The sequence below is a fragment of the Oncorhynchus mykiss genome, chromosome 8 (genome assembly GCF_013265735.2).
Source record: "Oncorhynchus mykiss isolate Arlee chromosome 8, USDA_OmykA_1.1, whole genome shotgun sequence".
In the NCBI taxonomy this organism is placed as follows: domain Eukaryota; kingdom Metazoa; phylum Chordata; class Actinopteri; order Salmoniformes; family Salmonidae; genus Oncorhynchus; species Oncorhynchus mykiss.
Genome location: NC_048572.1, coordinates 68,970,194 through 68,990,446, shown reverse-complemented (window position 1 = coordinate 68,990,446; position 20,253 = coordinate 68,970,194). Strand labels below are relative to the sequence as shown.

At 42.5% G+C, this 20,253-nt stretch overlaps 1 protein-coding gene across 1 annotated transcript in view; it reads left to right on the top strand.

Annotated features, from left to right (window-relative positions):
• LOC110530426 (solute carrier family 22 member 23) overlaps positions 1–20,253 on the top strand; it is an 86,266-nt gene that overhangs the window by 4,814 nt on the left and 61,199 nt on the right. The window contains exons 2-3 of the mRNA XM_021613484.2: positions 18,182–18,285; positions 18,566–18,720. Coding sequence (XP_021469159.2) covers positions 18,182–18,285; positions 18,566–18,720 — 259 coding nt within the window. The remainder of the gene's footprint in view (positions 1–18,181; positions 18,286–18,565; positions 18,721–20,253) is intronic.

Here is a 20,253-nt window from a genome sequence, read left to right as displayed (position 1 = left end):
AGGGACTGGGAGAGGCGGACCCTCTATTGCTCTCTCCCTCTCTCCGCTGAGACTAATGCAATGTTCAAAACAACTGGGTACTCGAAAATCTCAGACTTCAGTGCATTCAAAACAACTGGGAACTCGGAAAAAAACAGGGTCCAACTGGCAAAGATCGTTTTGAAAGGTCTTACAACTCAGAATTCCATGTCGGAAACGGGTATCTTTCTTGAGCTCTGGATTTCCGATCAGAAGATCACCGGCGTCATGATTTGACCTAGTTTTTCCCGAGTTCCCAGTTGTCTTGAAAGCACCCTGACCATCAGATGCAAGTACCATCCGTCCATTAAAATAAAAAAATCTAGTCATTTGCAAATTAATTCAATTTATGCTCAGCGGTGCCTCGCAAGTGGTACACCAACGGATCTATTTGGTTATCAAAGCTTGAGTTTTGAATTACAATATGGTCTGAGAAGAACAACATTGGCATGCCAGGCATATAGCCAATATTTTGTAATGATTTATTAGTCCTACTGCACAAACCACATTTCTATTAGGTTAATGTTCCGACTTTATTAAGTCTTGTTTAAAAAAAAAATATATATATTTCTGCTTGCTTCTTCTCTGCAAAAGTGATCTTGACTCAGAAAAAGTTGGTGACCACTGCTATAGGCTATGTCCTGTGACCCTGTCATTTGTGTTTCAGGTGAGTCAAAGGGGTGTGTGTTTACACCTGACTAAAGTTATCTTTTTTCTTCTTCAAGGAAATCTTGATGTTTATGTTTATGTGTATCCTAACCCATCCATCTCCATGGGGGGCGGCAAGGAAGTGTTAGCTTTTTTGTTGAAGCTTCATACATGTTCATTTATCAAACACTACTTAAAATACACCAGTTTACCCACAGACATGTCATCTAGTCTGCTCAAAGGCATAAGAGGACCAGCTTGATAAAGAGCCTGGTTTTGAAGCCTCTCTCAGTATTGCACAAAGGGGTTCTAAGTACCACACCAAGGCTTTAGGCCAGTGTGATACGACTAGGAGCAGCCATGCGCCCCTCCCTCTCCCCACAGCCTCGGACATCTGTTTATCACAGATAATATCCTCTGCTAAACGAGCAGCAGATAAAAACGCGGCAGCCCTGCATGCACAGTGTTCCATTCCACCACGAGTCAAGGGACACGTTAGCCACGCTTTCATTTTACTGTACTGTCTGGAGGGAGGCTAATATAGAATGTCTGTATGCTCAGAGGACAGCAGGCTGACTGCATAGCTTTATGGTACACACAGAAAGCAGGGGTGGGCAACTCCAGTCCTCGGGGGCCTGATTGATGACACTTTTTCTCCATCCCTAGCAAACACAGCTGATTAATCAAAATTCATTGTGAACTGAAGATCATGATTAGTTGATTATTGGAGTCAGGTGTGTTAGCCGGGGCTGGGGAAAAACTGTGACACTAATCAGGCCCTCGAGGACTGGAGTTGCCCACCCCTGCACTAAAGCATGTAAGCGTTCATATTTATGTTTCTATGCATAACATCCATCTTGGATATTAAAATGCACATTTAGTCGCCAATGGCAGCTCATACAATCCCAATTTGATTGGTACAGTTGGTATCAACTCCAGGGTTGCAGAGTAAATGATGACGTTACAAGTAACGGATTACAAAAGAAAGGTAACTCTAATCCTTTACTTTAAAAGCAAAAATACTGTAATCAGATTTCAGATACTTAACTAAAAACAAGTTTACTTCTATTATTATTTTTACATTCAGAAAGGATGTTTGCGAAAACATTTCCTTGACACCTTTCTGTTTTTTCAGTGACATTCAAATCAGCATTGAAAAAAGGCGCTCATTTACAGTAAGTTTGTTCGGCCGAGCGAGTCTTACCACAAGTCAAAGACCACTATGATGGCACACCAAGAGCAGGAATAGGCTTTTGTAGTCTACAGTCCAAGCTATGTCTTCCAATGGTGTGACATCTGTCAGCATCCAAAGATTATCCAATTTGAATAAACGCTTGGCGGTAAGGACAGCAGCAGTGGTGTAGCCTACAGGCGGGGCGATATGAATATCACTTATTACATAGCGCATTGATGTGAATTACACTGCTGCTCTCTCATTTAGCACCTTATGGATTAGGGTTCTTGTGGATGGCTGTTCACAAATGTATAAGTGTACTTAACCCAATAATGGTTGAATTGAAGAAGATTAAGCTGCCTTTCAATCATTAGTTTTGTGACCAGTAGACAACCAATGAAAAATGCTCTCTTGCAACAGTTGCATAGTGCGGATCCCAGCCGGTGGAATAAAAGTTTGAGAGAGTTCTTCCCTTCCTTCGTATTGTGATCCATACTGTCAAAAACAAGTTTAATTTAACGGACTCATGCTCAAACTCGCACACTTGATTACCTTAAACAGCTGCAAATTATCGAGATATCAAAGTGTCACCAACAAAAACATAAATAGGCCTACAGTGGCAAGAAATAGTATGTGAACCCTTTGGAATTACCTGGATTTCTGCATAAATTGGTCATCAAATTTGATCTGATCTTCATCTAAGTCACAGCAATAGACAAGCATAGTGTGCTTAAACTAATAACACAGAAATTATTCATTTTTTCTATATTGAATACATTTTTAAACATTCACAGTGTAGGTTGGGAAAGTATGTGAACCCCTAGGCTAATGACTTCTCCAAAAGCTAATTGGAGTCAGGAGTCAGCTAACCTGGAGTCCAACCAATGCGTTGAGATTGGAGATGTTGGTTAGAGCTGCCTTGCCCTATAAAAAACACTCACAAAATTTGAGTTTGCTATTTACAAGAAGCATTGCCTGATGTGAACCAATGTGAATAGATTTTCACATGCAAATAGGACTTTTTGGGTTGTGATTAAAGTATGCGAGCCCATGACAGCCCAATCAGTCCTCCAAGACAATAAAATCATAAACAAAACTACACTCCGTGGTAGTTAGCTAATAAGTCCATCGTTTTTGGGTTATGGTCAGATAAAACAATTGAGCTAATTTATATTTCCAAGTCCTATTCTTGAAGTTCTGGTCCAACGCTCTAACCACTAGGCTACCTGCCATCCCAGTAGAAAGCAATGGGTTAGAAGAAGCCAACATAACCAACCCATGTAGTAAAATCCAACATCCATTTATGGGCAGCTATATAAACTCTAACATTGGTTTATCCTGCATTAGATGTCGTTCAATTAGTAATATACATTTTTGTCTTTTTCCAATGCTTCTTAAATGAAAGTAGGCAGATTACGTTACTGAGTTTGGGTAATCCAAAAGTGATGCTACTGATTACAATTTTGGACAGGTAACTAATGGATTACTTTTAGAAAGCAACCTTCCCAACCCTGTGAAACTCAAAACTATTTTATATAGCCTACCATTTTGCCTCTTCGCTATGTAATTAATTACAAAGCTATTACTAAGTTATCATCTATTACCATATTAATTACAGCTTTACTACACAGGTAGAAGAGCAGCTGAAGGTAAAGTGTTACCACAATATTAACAATATCGAACAAAATGGCATATTACACACACACACCCAACAAGGTCGTCCCCAGAAGGAATTGATTCTCAGGTAAATGGACGAGTTCAATCCCACTAAAGGACCTCGCTATAAACCCCCTCCCTTGACTCCTGGGGCCTCATTTATCCATCATTCGTAGTCACAAACCTGTGTAAACCATGCTTCGGATCATTTCCATGCAAAGTATGAGACTCATCATTTTGAACGTTTGCTTGAGAGTGAGTGTAAGTTTACGCACAGCCTTGACCAAGCGTGCACACAGTGCCATGTGCTGGAACAGGGGAACTGCTTGTCAAGCGTAGAATGGGGAAATATATGTTTCAAATGTGTGAAATTGCGAGAGTAATAATACTTGTTTTGATTTAGTTGTATTTCCATTGTGAATTGATGCAACATATTGACAGGCTATATATAATTTGACCCCATCAGTGCATTTGTTACGATAATAATCCATATAAAGTACAATCATTTGTTAAATCAGAGGCACTTGTGGAAGTGAAACCATTGTTGAAATACTATTAAAGTCAGAGATTGCGTTTATAGCATGCTATTCTCATGCTTAAGTTCAAGGTCAGAATACACAGAGAGAAGTACATAAAAAAGGAATCATGTTCCATTTACGCATAACTAACTAACTCAGGTCGGAATCAGACCCTAAAAGCATTGGATATATCTCCTTGAATAGTTATATCATAGACATAATACAACTTAGTGATTATACAATCAGAGCTTTGGCTCTATCTCCTTGAAATACTAGCATAGTGACACAATGGATTTCTTTGGTAGCGTCTCCTTGAATAGTCATGGCATGGTAACAGTGCAGCTCTGTCCCCTCAGAGCGATGTTCAGAGAAGGCTTTGATAACGCTGGGCTCAGCGGAGTAGGGGATGGGGGCTGATGAGGAATCCAGAGTGGCTGGTGTGGATGTGGATTCTAATTGATAACTGGGGCTTCTTGGGGACTGAGCTGAATAAAATAATAAAACAAGCCTGAATCATTACAGAGAGACACAGATGGGCCGGATGGGTGGAGTATCCCACTCTCCCTGCTTAATGCTTCATCCTTCTCTGCTCATATACTCTCCATTACATTCAAATGGCAGCAGCATCACACAGCCTGGAGTAGAGACAATAAACTACCATCGCACTCTAGACTACACTGACTGAAATCCCCAGTGTGTTCAAGGAAAGTTGTGATTGTGTGATTGTCCAAGTTCATTGGAGAGCTAGTGGTTAGAGAAGGATCAGCTCTTCTTAAAATATAGCTGGAGATTTCCAGTCCTGTATCTAGATGGGACTGCTATTGGTGCCAGGCAGATCCCATTTCAAGTGACCGTGGAGAAATATTACGCTATCAACAGGATATAACAATGTAATTCCTCTTTACGTTAGAAAGGCATTTTGCTACACCTGCAATAACATCTGCTAAATATGTGTACGTGACCAATACGATTTGATTTGAAAAGTAAGAATATACTCCTCCTCAAGCTGGCACCCCTGTGTCAGCAGATGTTACATTGTATTACGAAAGTCTGTACGCTTTAACTGTACAACAAGATAACTGTGTGTCATAAGTACGGAGAGATAAGGTTTGCACCCAATTCCACTGTAGTGCTAGCAGGACTGGACAATGCCCCCCAACGCCCTGAGAGTGAATACAGGAACGCCTAGTTCTTAAACATTCACTGTCTGTTTGTCCAGCTGTCCTCTCCTGTCCTGTCTTATCTACAGACCCAGCATCAGTGTGGGACAGCATGAGACAAACACAGCTGTTAGGAGGGGTTAACCCTCTGCCCAAGTCAGTTGTGTGTAGACACACACACACACACACACACACACACACACACACACACGTCAGCTGTGAGGAAAGAGAGGTCTGCCTGTGGGACTGAAAGACAAAGCCTCATACAGTCATTGTATGTCTTTGCTAAAGGGAGTTAGTTTCTCGTAGTGGTATTTTGAGCAGAGCTGCAGTAAACCTGGAACTGAACGTGTGACCCAGAGCAACCTGTGTCCCTGGTCGCAGTTGTTTTAAGATCAAGTGATGGAATGCAAGACTGGAAGGGAAGTAGCTGATCACGCCCTTTCTCTCCTTCCCTCTCTCTGCATAATCATAAACAGTGAGATTGATCAAATTCATTTAATTATATGGTTCATCTACATTGCCATGACAGAATATGCTGGAGCACTATATGTGTGTGTGTGTGAGAGAGAGAGAAGAGTTAGAAAGCGATGAGAATCATGCAGAAACCGCCTCTCGTTTTACCTACTATCCACCTAATACTATTTGTTTCATCTATCTTTCTCTTTTCACACAAAAGAAGGTTACTCACTCTCAATCTAAGCTACTATCTTAGTGTACACACCCAAACTGAAGTATATCTTTTTTATTCTTGTTGTTTTCAAGTCTGTCTGTGTGGACACTTTCAGGATACAGTAACAAAGTGTTGGGTATTGCCAGGCTCCCTGCAGACCTCAAAGACAACACTGCAGATGTATCTGATCAGCTAGTCTGTATCTCTCTCACACAGAAACTGGGCTGACAGGCACCGGAACCAACTGTCACTGATGGTGCGCCGTCTCGGACATCGGACACACACACACACACCTCTCTTTATAGGGAGATTGTGGCATGGTGTTTGACTGTTGTCCTTGCCCTGTCACTGCATGATCATTTGAGGAATAATGCTATGTTTCCTCACTGTTAATTGTGCCCCTGAAAGAAAAGATGCCATTATCTCCATAAAATGTTAACAGTAGAGATAGACTTCAATAGGCTACATTATGTTTTTGACCTGAGGTGGTTTTTGAATAGATGTCACCATTGTCTGCTCAGCATGTAAATTGTATGTATTTTTATTATTATTTTTACAAATTAATTTAACTAGGCAAGTCAGTTAAAAACACATTCTTATTTACAATGACAGCCTACCCCGGCCAAACCCAGACGACGCTGGGCCAATTGTGCACCGCCCTATGGGACTCCCAATCACAGCCGGATGTGATACAGCCTGGAATTGAACCAGGGACTGTAGTGACGCCTCTTGCACTGAGATGCAGTGCCTTAGACTCTTTATTGAACATGTCTGCAATTAGTCCAACCTTTAATGTGTAACTTGAGAATTGATTCTGGAATGATAGTTATCTAGGATATGAATATGAAATACAATTTACACAACAGCTCTGGAATATGACATTGCTTACATAGGTGATTTCTCAATGAGTCACACTTTTCTAAATGATGTCACTGTTGAACAGTTTGGATTTATATTATCACATTTTCTATAACAACTGTAACGGTGATGGAATGTGGCCCAGAGCTCTCTCTCCCTTTTGCCCTCAGAACAGCCTCAATTCATCAGGGCATGGACTACATGGTGTTGAAATCCTTTCACAGGGATGCTGGCCCATGTTGACTCCAATGCTTTCCACAGTTGTGTCAAGTTGGCTGGATGTCCATTGGAAATTGGACCATTCTTGATACACACAGGAAACTGTTGAGTGTGGAAAAACCCAGCAGAGTTGCAGTTCTTGACACACTCAAACCGGTCTGCCTATCACCCACTACCATACCCCATTCAAAGGCACTTAAATATTTTATCTTGCCCATTCACCCTCTGAATGGAACACATACACAATCCATGTCTCAGTTGTCTCAAGAGCATTCTCCTCCCCTTCATCTACACTTGTTGAAGTGGATTTAAGAAGTTACATCAATAAGGGATCATATCTTTCCCTGACACTCACTCTCTCTCTCTATCTATAGATTCAGTTCAGGAGTTTTCTGTGTGTTTCTTGCTAATGCACTCAAACAATAAAATACCCGAAGGGGCAGACTTCAAACGCTTTAGCTTGTATTGTTTAAATATGGACAAGTGATTAAGGATGTGTCCTTCTCCTGCTGGATGTGTGCTTCTCTCTCTCTCACCTCCTACTCTCCTCTATTCCCTGATCCCAGAGATGAGAGAATTCTTCTAAACTTATACTGTAAATTAGAAAAAGACTCATAACCAAGGTGATAGTCTGTTGCTAGGCAGTAACTATGCAGCAGTCTCACTCCACTCTCCCTGTCTCCCTCCCCTCACACTCCCTGCCAAGTATTTAATGTGTCTCTGTCTCTCTATTTACTCATTATATTTCCCTATTCCCTTTCTTCTTCTTTATCTCTCTCCATTCACTGTCAAGCGTTTTGTTTCCTTCTCTATCTCACCCACCTTCTCCCTCTTTCTACTCATTCTCTCATCCCTCCCTCTTTTTTAAATTGATTTAATTTTATTTAACCTTTATTTAACTAGACGTATCAGTTAAGAACTAATTCTAATAAAAGGCAAAAGCCCTCCTGCGGGGACGGGGCCTGGGATTAAAAAAAGAAAAAAGTAATACCAAACTAATATAGGACAAAACACACATCACAACAAGAGAGACACAACACTACATAAAGAGAGACCTAAGACAACAACATAACAAGGCAGCAACACATGACAACACAGTATGGTAGCAACACAACATGACAACAACATGGTAGCAACACAACATGGTACAAACATTATTGGGCACAGACAACAGCACAAAGGTCAAGAAGGTAGATACAACAATACATCACACAAAGCAGCCACAACTGTCAGTATTAGTGTCCATGATTGAGTCTTTGAATGAGGAGATTGAGATAAAACTGTCCAGTTTGAGTGGTTGTTGCAGCTCGTTCCAGTCGCTAGCTGCAGTGAACTGAAAAGACGAGTTACCCAGTGCTTTGCTTTGGGGACCATTAACAGAATGTGACTGCCAGAACGGGTGTTGTATGTGGAGAATGAGGGATGCAGTAGGTATCTCAGATAGGGGGGAGTGAGGCCTAAGAGGGTTTTATAAATAAGCATCAACCAGTGGGTCTTGCGACGGGTATACAGAGATGACCAGTTTACAGAGGAGTATAGAGTGCAGTGATGTGTCCTATAAGGAGCATTGGTGGCAAATCTGATGGCCGAATGGTAAAGAACATGTAGCCGCTCGAGAGCACCCTTTCCTGCCGATCTATAAATTATGTCTCCGTAATCTAGCATGGGTAGGAGGGTCATCTGAATCAGGGTTAGCTGGGGTGAAAGAGGAGCGATTACAATAGAGGAAAGTCTAGGTTTAACTTTAGCCTGTAGCTTTGATATGTGCTGAGAGAAGGACAGCCGTCTAGCCATAATCCCAAGTATTTGTATGAGGTGACAACTTAAACCCTCAGAGGTAGTAATAACACCTGTGGGAAGAGGGGCATTCTTCTTACCAAACCACATGACCTTTATTTTGGAGGTGCTCAGACCAAGGATAATGATAGATAAAGCTATATGGACACTAAGAAAGCTTTGTTGTAGAGCATTTAACACAATATCCGGGGAGGAGCCAGCTGAGTATAAGACAGTATCTCTAGTTAGATATGTACTGTACATGCAGCTGTGGCCGTTGGTGTTGTCCCCTCCCTCTGTCCCCTCCCTGGGGTAGTACTGTCACTCGGGTCAGTGTTCGGGACCTGATGCCCTCCCTTGTTGTCACACACAGACCCAGAGCACCAATAAGCCTTTTGTACTCCAGCCTGCCAGTCAAACTAAAGGATTAATAAGGCATTGCCTACTGTCTAACATAGAGCCTTCAATTCAGCTATCCCTAATGAACACTACAATAGTGAGTGAGTGAGGGCACTAAAGGAAGCATATGGGACAGAATGTTCTGCAGAGTAGATAGCTGAACTTCTGTGGTGACATGACCGTGGATCAGGTTTACTAACATATTTTGTCCCTTGACCTCAGTCGTGGTTAGGATTTTTACCTTGGTTAACATTAAAACATTCTGTTCCTCTAACTAAGATGTGGTCAGGCATCTTGCACAGTCAGCTCTCTCTTTGGTGCTTATTAATGGTTGAGGTTCCTTTCAACTGTGCGGTCACCAGCTGCTTTGAACCACGTTCATCTGTCACGCTTAGTCAGTCACCCTGGCCGCGTGGTCTGGTTGATCCCCCACTCTGCACGGTCGTGACTTCTCTATATCCCATGGTCTTATACATAGTCCCAGCTCTGACACACATCACACTTTCAACACGCAAGTTTGACACGGCCAAAGACAGAGCAGACGGCCTTGACTTTGACACACTACCTCATGGTTTATGTGGTATTGCGCAACATTGGGGAACTTGTTTGCCTCGCATCTTGGTCTTGTCCCCTAGTGACATCGATACTGAAAGTATGCATGTGTGTGTCATGTGATCACTGCCTCGTGACAGTGAATAATCGTGGAGCTGGAGCTTTTTACCCTGAACAGGACAGATCGCTAAGCCAGAGGTTATAAGAGGTCATAAACTTTGATAGCCTAAAGACATATTGTGAGTGGGGAACTTCAGTTTCAAATGAGAATGAAATACAGAGTGCAAACTCAGTCCACCTGTCCCCAAATGAAGAACATTGTTTTATTAATTCTATGGCTGTTCCCGACTAAAATAAATCTTGCTAACCCGAAAGTCGTCTGTTCTTTCACCCAATCGAGGGGTCAAATTTGTTAAAAGTCTATTTTTCCATATACAGTTGAAGTCAGAAGTTTACATACACCGTAGCCAAATAAATTTAATCTCCGTTTTTCACAATTCCTGACATTTAATCATAGTAAAAATTCCCTGTCTTAGGTCAGTTAGGATCACCACTTTATTTTAAGAATGTGAAATATCAGAATAATAGTAGAGAAAATTATTTATTTATTTCATCATATTCCCAGTGGGTCAAAAGTTTACATACACTCAATGAGTATTTGGTTACATTGTCTTTAAATTGCTTAACTTAGATCAAATGTTTTGGGTAGCCTTCCACATGCTTCCCACAATAAGTTGGGTGAATGTTGGCCCATTTCTCCTGACAGAGCTGGTGTAACTGAGTCAGGTCAGTAGGCCTCCTTGCTCACGCACACTTTTTCAGTACTGCCCACACATTTACTATAGGATTGAGGTCAGGGCTTTGTGATGGCCACTCCAATACCTTGACTTTGTTGTCCTTAAGCCATTTTGCCACAACTTTGGAAGTATGCTTGGGGTCATTCTCCATTTGGAAGACCCATTTGTGACCAAGCTTTAACCTCATGATGCCATCTATTTTGTGAAGTGCATCAGACCCTTCTGCAGCAAAGCACACCCACAACATGATGCTGTTACCCCCGTGCTTCACGGTTGGGATGGTGTTCTTCGGCTTGCAAGCCTTCCCCTTTTTCCTCCAAACATAACGATGGTCATTATGGCCAAACAGTTCTATTTTTGTTTAATCAGACCAGAGGACATTTCTCCAAAAGGTACGATCTTTGTCCCCATGTGCAGTTGCAAACCGTAGTCTGGCTTTTTGATGGCGGTTTTGGAGTAGTGGCTTCTTCCTTGCTGACTGGCCTTTCATGTTATGTCGATATAGAACTGTTTTACTGTGGATATAGATACTTTTGTACTTGTTTCCTCTAACATCTTCACAAGGTCCTTTGCTGTTGTTCTGGGATTGATTTGCACTTCTCAGACCAAAGTACGTTCATCTCTAGGAGACAGAACACGTCTCCTTCCTGAGCAGTATGAAGGCTGCGTGGTCCCATGGTGTTTATTCTTGCGTACTATTGTTTGTACAGATGCACGTGGCACCTTCAGGCATTTGGAAATTGCTCCCAATGATGAACCAGACTTGTGGAGGTCTACATTTTCTTTTCTGAGGTCTAGGCTGATTTTTAAAAATTTTCCCATGATGTCAAGCAAAGAGGCACTAAGTTTGAAGGTAGGCCTTGAAATACATCCACAGGTACACCTCCAATTGACTCAAATGATGTCAATCAGCTTATCAGTAGCTTCTAAAGCCATGACATAATTTTCTGGAATTTTCCACACTGTTTAAAAGCACAGTCAACTTAGTGTATGTAAACTTCTGACCCACTGGAATTGGGATACAGTGAATTATTAGTGAAATAATCTGTGTGTAAACAATTGTTGGAAAAATTACTTGTACAAAGTAGATATCTTAACCGACTTGCCAAAACAATAGTTTGTTATCAAGAAATCTGTGAAGTGGTTGAAAAACAAGTTTTAATGACTCCAACCTAAGTGTATGGTAACTTCTGACTTCAACTGTATAGACACACCCTATATGTTTTAATAAAATAAACTATATGCTTTGAGCTTGTCTGATGCTTTAAAACTACTTAGGGATAGGTTTCCTGCTAGCGGGACACCTGTCGACAACATCCGGTGAAATTGGAGGGCACGCAATTCAAATAAATAATCGTAATATTAAACATGAACATATCTTGAACGTATCTTGTGTCATTTAAAAGCTTAAATTATTGTTAATCCAACTGCATTGTCCGATTTATAATAGGCTTTACAGCGAAAACATACCATTCGATTGTCTGAGGATGGCGCCCCACATCAACATATTTTTCAACCAGCACAGGCTTCACAAAATCACAAATAGCGATGAAATAAATCACTTACTTTTGAAAATCTTCCTCTGATTGCAATCCCAAGGATCCCAGCTACAACATGAATGGTCGTTTTGTTAGATAAAATCTGTAACGGTTTTCTTCCTGGGAAGGAGAGGAGGACCAAAATGCAGTGTGGTTATTTATAAACATCTTTAATGAAAGATGAAAAACGTGAACACTATACAAAATAAGAAAACGTGTAAAAACCGAAACTGTCCTAACTGGTGCAAAACACAGAGACAGGAACAACCACCCACAACCACCCACAAGATACCTAAAGAATATGGCTGCCTAAATATGGTTCCCAACGATAAACACCTGCCTCTGATTGAGAACCACTCCTGGCAACCATAGACTTACCTAGAACACTACACTGAACACAACCCCATAAATCTAATAAACCCCTAGACAAAACAAGACACATACATCACCCATGTCACACCCTGGCCTAACCAACATAATAAAGAAAACACAGAATACTAAGGCCAGGGCGTGACACACCTAAACCCATAGGGGAGGGTCTGGGTGGGCGTCTGTTCACGGTGGCGGCTCTGGCGCGGGACGTGGACCCCACTCCAACACAGTCTTAGTCCGCTTACTTACCGTCCCTTGAGTGGCGACCCTCGCCGCTGCCCTTGGCCTAGTAACCTTAACAAAGGGCCCCACTGGACTGAGGGGCAGCTCCGGACTGAGGGACAGCTCGGGACTGAGGGGTAGCTCAAGACTGAGGGGTAGCTCAAGACTGAGGGGTAGCTCAAGACTGAGGGGTAGCTCAAGACTGAGGGGTAGCTCAAGACTGAGGGATAGCTCAGGCAGGTTGACGACTCTGGCAGATACTGGCTGAATGGCGGCTCTGGTGGATCCTGGCTGAATGGCGGATCCTGGCTGAATGGCGGATCCTGGCTGACTGGCAGCTCTGGCTGACTGGCGGCTCTGGAAGATCCTGGCTGACTGGCGGCTCTGGAAGATCCTGACAGATGGGAGACTCTGGCGGCTCATGACAGACGGGAGACTCTGGCGGCTCATGACAGACGGGAGACTCTGGCGGCTCTGGAAGCGCTGGACAGGCGAAGCGCACTGTAGGCCTGGTGCGTGGTGCTGGCACTGGTGGTACTGGGCCGAGGACACGCACAGGAAGCCTGGTGCGGGGAGCTGCCACCGGAGGGCTGGTGTGTGGAGGTGGCACTGGATGGACCGGACCGTGAAGGCGTACTGGAGATCTTGAGAGCAGGGCTTGCACCAACCGCCCTGGCTGGATCTTCACCCTAGCCCGGCAGATGTGGGGAGCTGGGATGTAGCGTACCGGGCTAAGCACACGTACTGGGGACACTGTGCGTTCCACCGCATAACACGATGCCTGACCAGTACCACGCCCGCCACGGTTAGCACTGCTAGGAGCACTGTAGCGCTGAGCTGGCACAGGACGTGCAAGGCTACGGAGGTGCACAGGAGGCCTAGTGCGTGAGGCTGGCACAATCTTCACCAGACGACTAGCACGCACCTCAGGACAAGTATGGAGAGCTGACCCAGGTGCCATCAAACCCCCGACATGCTCCGTTGGGCGAATGCCGTGCCTCATGCACCAACACAGCAACTCCCTCATAACTCTCTCCTCCAATTTCCCCATTAACTCCTTCACGGTCTCTGCTTCGCTCCCCTCCAACACCGGCTCTGGTTCTGGTTCCTCCTTGGCTCCTTACGATAAACAGGGGGAGTTGGCTCAGGTCTGACTCCTGACTCTGCCACACTCTCCCTGTGCCCCCCCGCAATACATTTTGGGGACTGACTCTCGGGCTTCCATCCCAGCCTTGTTCCCTCGTATATACCTTTCCCGCCAGGATCTCCTCCCAAGTGTAGCAACCCTTGCCGTCCAACACATCATCCCATGTCCATTCCTCCTTGCGCTGCTCCTGCTGCCACTGTCTGTCACCACACCGCTTGGTCCTGTTGTGGTGGGCGGTTCTGTAACGTTTTTCTTCCTGGGAAGGAGAGGAGGACCAAACTGCAGCGTGGTTATTTATAAACATCTTTAATGAAAGATGAAAAACATGAACACTATACAAAATAAGAAAACGTGGAAAAACCTAAACAGTCCTAACTGGTGCAAAACACAGAGACAGGAACAACCACCCACAAGATACGTAAAGAATATGGCTGCCTATATATGGTTCCCAATCAGAGACAACGATAAACACCTGCCTCTGATTGAGAACCACTCCAGGCAACCATAGACTTACCTAGAACACTACACTGAACACAACCCCTTAAATCTAATAAACCCCAGACAAAACAAAACGCATAAATCACCCATGTCACACCCTGGCCTAACCAACATAATAAAGAAAACACAGAATACTAAGGCCAGGGCGTGACAAAATCCTTCTTTATATCCCAAAAAGTCTGTTTAGTTGGAGCCATTGATTTCAGTAATCCACTCGTTCAACTTGCAGACAAAGGAGTCCAAACAGCTACTGCAAAACTTTGTCCAAACAAGTCAAACAACGTTTCTCTTTAATCTTCAGGTACCCTAAAATGTAAATTAACTATAATAACCCCTGAAAGTAGTATGTTCAATATAAAAGCAAAATTAGTAAGCACGCGCCCTCTCGCACCGAGAGACTGATATTGTTCCGGTGCTCTCTTCACCAAAACGTCAAATTTTTGCTAATTAAAAAAAAGCAAGCCTAAAACCTTGAATAAAGACTGCAATTCCTATGGCTTCCACTAGATATCAACAATCTGGGAGACGGAATTACATAGGACCCATAGCTTTCCATTATAACAGCCTTGAACCTAAAACAAAATACAATTCTGGTTGTTTTTTCTTTAGATTTTTGCCTACCATATCAATTCTGTTATAGTCTCTGAAAATTGTTTTAACAGTTTTAGAAACTTTAAAAAAAAGTATATCCAATGCGACCAATTATATGCATATCCTGGCTTCTGGGCCTGAGTAACAGGCTTTACTTTGGGCACATCAGTCAGGCAGAAATTCAGGAAACTTGACCCTATCCAATGTGTTTTAATAAAATAAACTATATGCATCGAGCTTGTCTGATGCTTTAAGCTTACGGTTTGATGCTTCAATGGCACCAGAGATCTAGATAACCAGAAGATTTAATCCTCAACCTGTCCCAACCATCCTCCTGCCGCTACTGGCTTTTGCAGATTCTGCCATTAATCTCCTGAAGTTGCCGGTAATAGGCTACACGAGGAGTCGGCAATCTTTCTCATGTGGAATGCCAATTTATCTTACCATTTCTACCGATCTGCGTGTCAGTTATGGTTTTCATAGGCAAATTTCCTTGAAACAATTTAATTTAATATATAATAACATCTTCATATCTGAAAATCATTGTCATGTGGTTAATACTATCCAAATCTAAATCAAAATGATACAAACCTAAAAAGTAAATTCTATTGCCATTGCCAACAATGTAAAAATAGCCTACATAAAGGCAACAAATAAAAAATTGCAGCCTGCAGGTAGAAAATATCCTGATATATCCTGATATCCTGATAGGAGCTCACCAGAGCTGAGTACCGGCACCTCAAATGTTCTACTGCTTGAGCTCCTGTTCCTCTCATAGAATACTAGCTCAAATGTATTGTAGAGCTCCTGCACCTAAATATGAACAGTACCAGCACCCAAAATGAGTACCAGAACCTATTCCAGTCCAAGTCAAGCACAGATAAGAAGTAATCAGGTAGGCGTATTTTATGACGTTTCCACTGGATTAGAGCGTGACATTTTTCCCATTCACGCTGAGTGGTTATCGAAAGGGAGAAAGCTAGAAAGATTTTTCAAATACATTGAGGAACTATTGTAATTGTCAATTGATGTAAAAACAGACTTTGTTTCCTTGCTGTTTGAGGTGAAGAAAACATTACTCTGAGAAGATCCACAGGTCATAGTTGGTGATGCATAAAGCCAATAAGAAATACTATCAAATCTCCCTACTTCTATTCGTGTGCAACCTTACTCAACATTGACAGAATCGCTCCAAACAAAACACAATGACTAAATTGACAAAACTCATAAATGGAATGAAAATAAACAAAAAATTGTTTCTCATAAGTGTAGAATAGGCTGTGCACTCCGCAAACAATTTGTCCACTCTGACAATGAAAACGGGAAGACTGGAATAATAATATTGAATGCATTATTATAAATTACTGTAGACATTGTAGATTAGAAATGCTAGGAAATAACAGTAAATCTACTACTGGTGATATATGTATTGTGGAATTGACAGACACTGACAATCAAACGCAAACAATTCACACAATTAAGTTCTTAAACAATTAGCGGGAGAGAGTGCATTCTGGAGAGAGAAGTGCATTGTGCATCTAGGCGCATTGTCAATCCGACTTCTGCCTTGGCCAGGTGATACGACCTCAGCAGAAGTCAGGGCATTCATACTTCTTGTGCTTCGCAGAGCTGTTGTCAAGGAAGTGAGTTTGTATTTTCTACCGTCAACCAATCATGTCAATGTGGTGCTATACAGAGCCCTCCACGTTGTTACAAAATTTGGGAGGCGCATGTCAATACGGTACAGAGCTCGATTTGGCTTCTGCATGGCTGTGCAGGCTCAAGCATGAATTGGCTTTTAGTCTAGGCCTAGATTAGTTCACTGAGATGGGCACAAATATATTTATTTATATATATATATATATATATATATATATATATATATATATATATATTTATTACTGCTCGACTAAGACAATCTCGGTCAACCAACAGCCTAACGACCAAACAATCGACCAGTTCTGAGCCATTGCATTCACGTTTACCAGAAATCAAAAAGCAATGCAAAGTAATGGATGTGCTGTTTGGTACTTTCCAAAGCTGTGTCTTTGGGTATGTATTGGCTAATCTCAGAATTTGGAACCAAATCTTGTGTGTGCTTGTCTGTCTCTGTTGGCTAACCAGAGCTCTACTCTGGGTGTCACATCGATAGACAGACATCCCATGTGTCACACACCTGTCACCCTCACGCCCCACCCTTACACACCCTCTCCTTGACTCTTATATCCCTCAGACAGCTGGGAGCACAGAGGAGGCTCCATTCCAGACCAGAGTACCAGGAACCCAGTAACCCCAACAGCCTGCCTCTCAGTACTGTTTACTCACAGCTGCATTGGGCTGAAAGTGTGGGGTGATAGTGGAGTGGATAAGTCAAACAGATTTGGGGTGACATTATCATCATTGACTAAAGTGGGCTTATTCTGTATGTATTGTACACATACTTTACATGTAGACTTGAATCAGTAAAAAAATGTATTTATTAGACATACTCTACATATATCTACTTCAGTTCCCCCTAAGGTTTTTCCTCAGCAGTGGTGGCAGAGTTAGCAGGGGATGAATGGGGTCTAGCTATTTTTTGCACTGTGCTTTGTTTATCAATGTTTGATTGATTTGTCCAAAGTGGGGTCATTCTGTTCACACATGTATGCACCTACAATTGTATTCATCCACAAATAATACAAAAAGATGAGCATGGATGTATTTCTAATGCAAATCAGCTGTAGTGGCACAGCATACTTTGCATTCTTGGAAGCCTACTACTGATGAGGCAGAGGACTACACTACACAGCCAGAGGAAGAGCACACAGGCATAGGGGTTGAAGTGGGGGTTTACATCATTATAGACAACACACAGAGGGAAATCTAGACATTGGAAGGGGAAACTCAACATAATAGGCTACAGTACATTTACATGGTTGAACACTTTTAATGGAGGCTTTAAATCAATGGCTAGTCTCTCTTTATGTTTTAAGGCGTTGTTAGCAAAGTGGGATGTCGGTTAGGGAAACTGGATTGAGATCAGGGGTGTGCTGCCTGGTTCAAATCCTATAGGAAGTTAGCTAGAATGCTCTTGTAGCGCTGAGTTAATGTTCCCATACAATCTGACAAATAATGTAAATGCTTCATGTCGTTATTAGATCTATTGAGTAACACTCTGGCTGAGACTAGTCTGAAAACAAAATGGCCGATGTGAATGGGTTGTTTCTCCGTATGCCATAGTTCTGCTGCCCTCTGTGTGTTTGTTACTTTGTGTGAGAGTCTTTCAGAGGATTTGGGATAAAGCAGAAGACACGTTTCCGTTTGACATTTGTGTTCATTAGACAATCCAGTAACCTTCCTCTGTTCTTCTTCGTCTTCTACAGTGGAGCCTGGTGTGTGACTCGGCGTGGAAGGTCCACATCGCTAAGTTCTCTCTGCTGGTGGGATCCATATTCGGATACCTGGTCTTTGGGGTCCTGGCAGACTGGTGAGTACAATTATTCACTATTACATAATAAGTTGTTACATGATATCTTTGCTACATAATAAAGTTATTACATAATATGTTTTCATAGACATTTCGTTCAGGGGTTTTCAGTGTGATTCTTGTTAATGCTTTAGCTTGTATTGTTTAAATATGGACAAGTAATTAAGGATCTTTCCTACTGTATTTGTGCTTCATCCTCTCTCTCTCTCTGTCTCTCTCTGTCTCTCTCTCTCTCTGTCTCTCTCTCTCTCCCTCCCTCCTTCTCTCCCTCCATCCTCAGGTTTGGTCGCCACCCGGTCCTAATAATCTCGGTCCTGTTCATGCTGGTGTTCGGTCTGACCGTGGCCTTCTCAGTCAACGTTCCCATGTTCAGCACCCTGCGCTTCTTCGAGGGCTTCTGCTTGGCAGGCATCGCCCTCTCCCTCTACATCCTCAGTAAGTCCTCAGTAAGTCCTGCAGACCTACTACACAATGCTATTCTGAATGTCTTCGCTATACTGTACAGTCCATTGATTTATCTGTTAGGTGAGAATTTCTATTAGCGCTTTAGTAATGGATGTGCTGCTGTGTGGGCAGTAGTTGGTTCCCATAGCCTTGTCCTTGTGGAGTGTGTTATAGTTAGGAGACCCCCATGTCTTGAGTTAGGACTCACATTCTATATATTGTCAGATGGTGTTGCTGTATGCCTAAAAGTAAGGAAATCCCCTAGTCATGAGGTGTACATTGCATTTGGAAAGTATTCAGACCCCTTGACTTTTTCCACATTTTGTTACGTTACAGCCTTATTCTAAAAACAATTAAATAATTGTTTTCCCTCATCAATCTACACACAGTACCCCATTATGACAAAACAAAAACAGGTTTTTAGACATTTTTGGAAATTTATAAAAAATAGAAAAATGAAATATCACATTTACGTAAGTGTTCAGACCCTTTACTCAGCACTTTGTTGAAGAACCTTTGGCAGCGATTACAGCCTTGAGTCGTCTTGGGTATGACGCTACAAACTTGGCACACTTGTATTTGGGGACTTTTCCCCATTCTTCTCTGCAGATCTTCTCAAGATCTGTCAGGTTGGATGGGGAGTGTCGCTGCACAGCTATTTACAGGTCTCTCCAGAGATGTTTGATCGTGTTCAGGCTCTGTCTGGGCCACTCAAAGATATTCACAGATTTGTACCGTGGCCACTCCTGCATTGTCTTGGCTTTGTGCTTATGGTTGTTATCCTTTTGGAAGGTGAACCTTTGCCCCAGTCTGAGGTCCTGAGCGCTCTGAAGTAGGTTTTCATCAAGGATCTCTCTGTACTTTGCTCCGTTCATCCTTCCCTCGATCCCAGTCCCATGCTTCACCATAGGGATGGTGCCAGGTTTTCTCCAGACGTGAGGCTTGGCATTCAGGCCAAGGAGTTCAATCTTGGTTTCATCAGACCAGAGAATCTTGTTTCTCATGGTCTGAGAGTCTAGGTGTCTTTTGGCAAATTCCAAGTGGGCTTTCATGTGCCTTTTACTGAGGAGTGGCTTCCGTCTGGCCACTCTACAAAAGCCTGATTGGTGGAGTGTGCAGAGATGGTTGTCCTGGAATGTTCTCCCATCTCCACAGAGGAACTCTGGAGCTCTGTCAAAGTTACCATCGGGTTCTTAGTCATTCTTTTTTCTATATGTTTTTTTAAAATGTCACCGTTATTTAACCAGGTATGCCAGTTGAGAACAAGTTCTCATTTACATCTATGGCCTGGCCAAGATAAAGCAAAGCAGTGTGACACAAACAACAACACAGAGTTAAACAAATGTACAGTCAATAACACAATAGGAAAAGTCTATATACAGTGTGTGCAAATGGTGTAAGGAGGTAAGGCAATAAATTGGCCATAGTAGTGAAGTAATTACAATTTAGCAAATTAACACTAGAGTGATAGATGTGCAGAAGATTATGTGCAAGTAGAAATACTGGAAAGACTAGTGTGCAAAA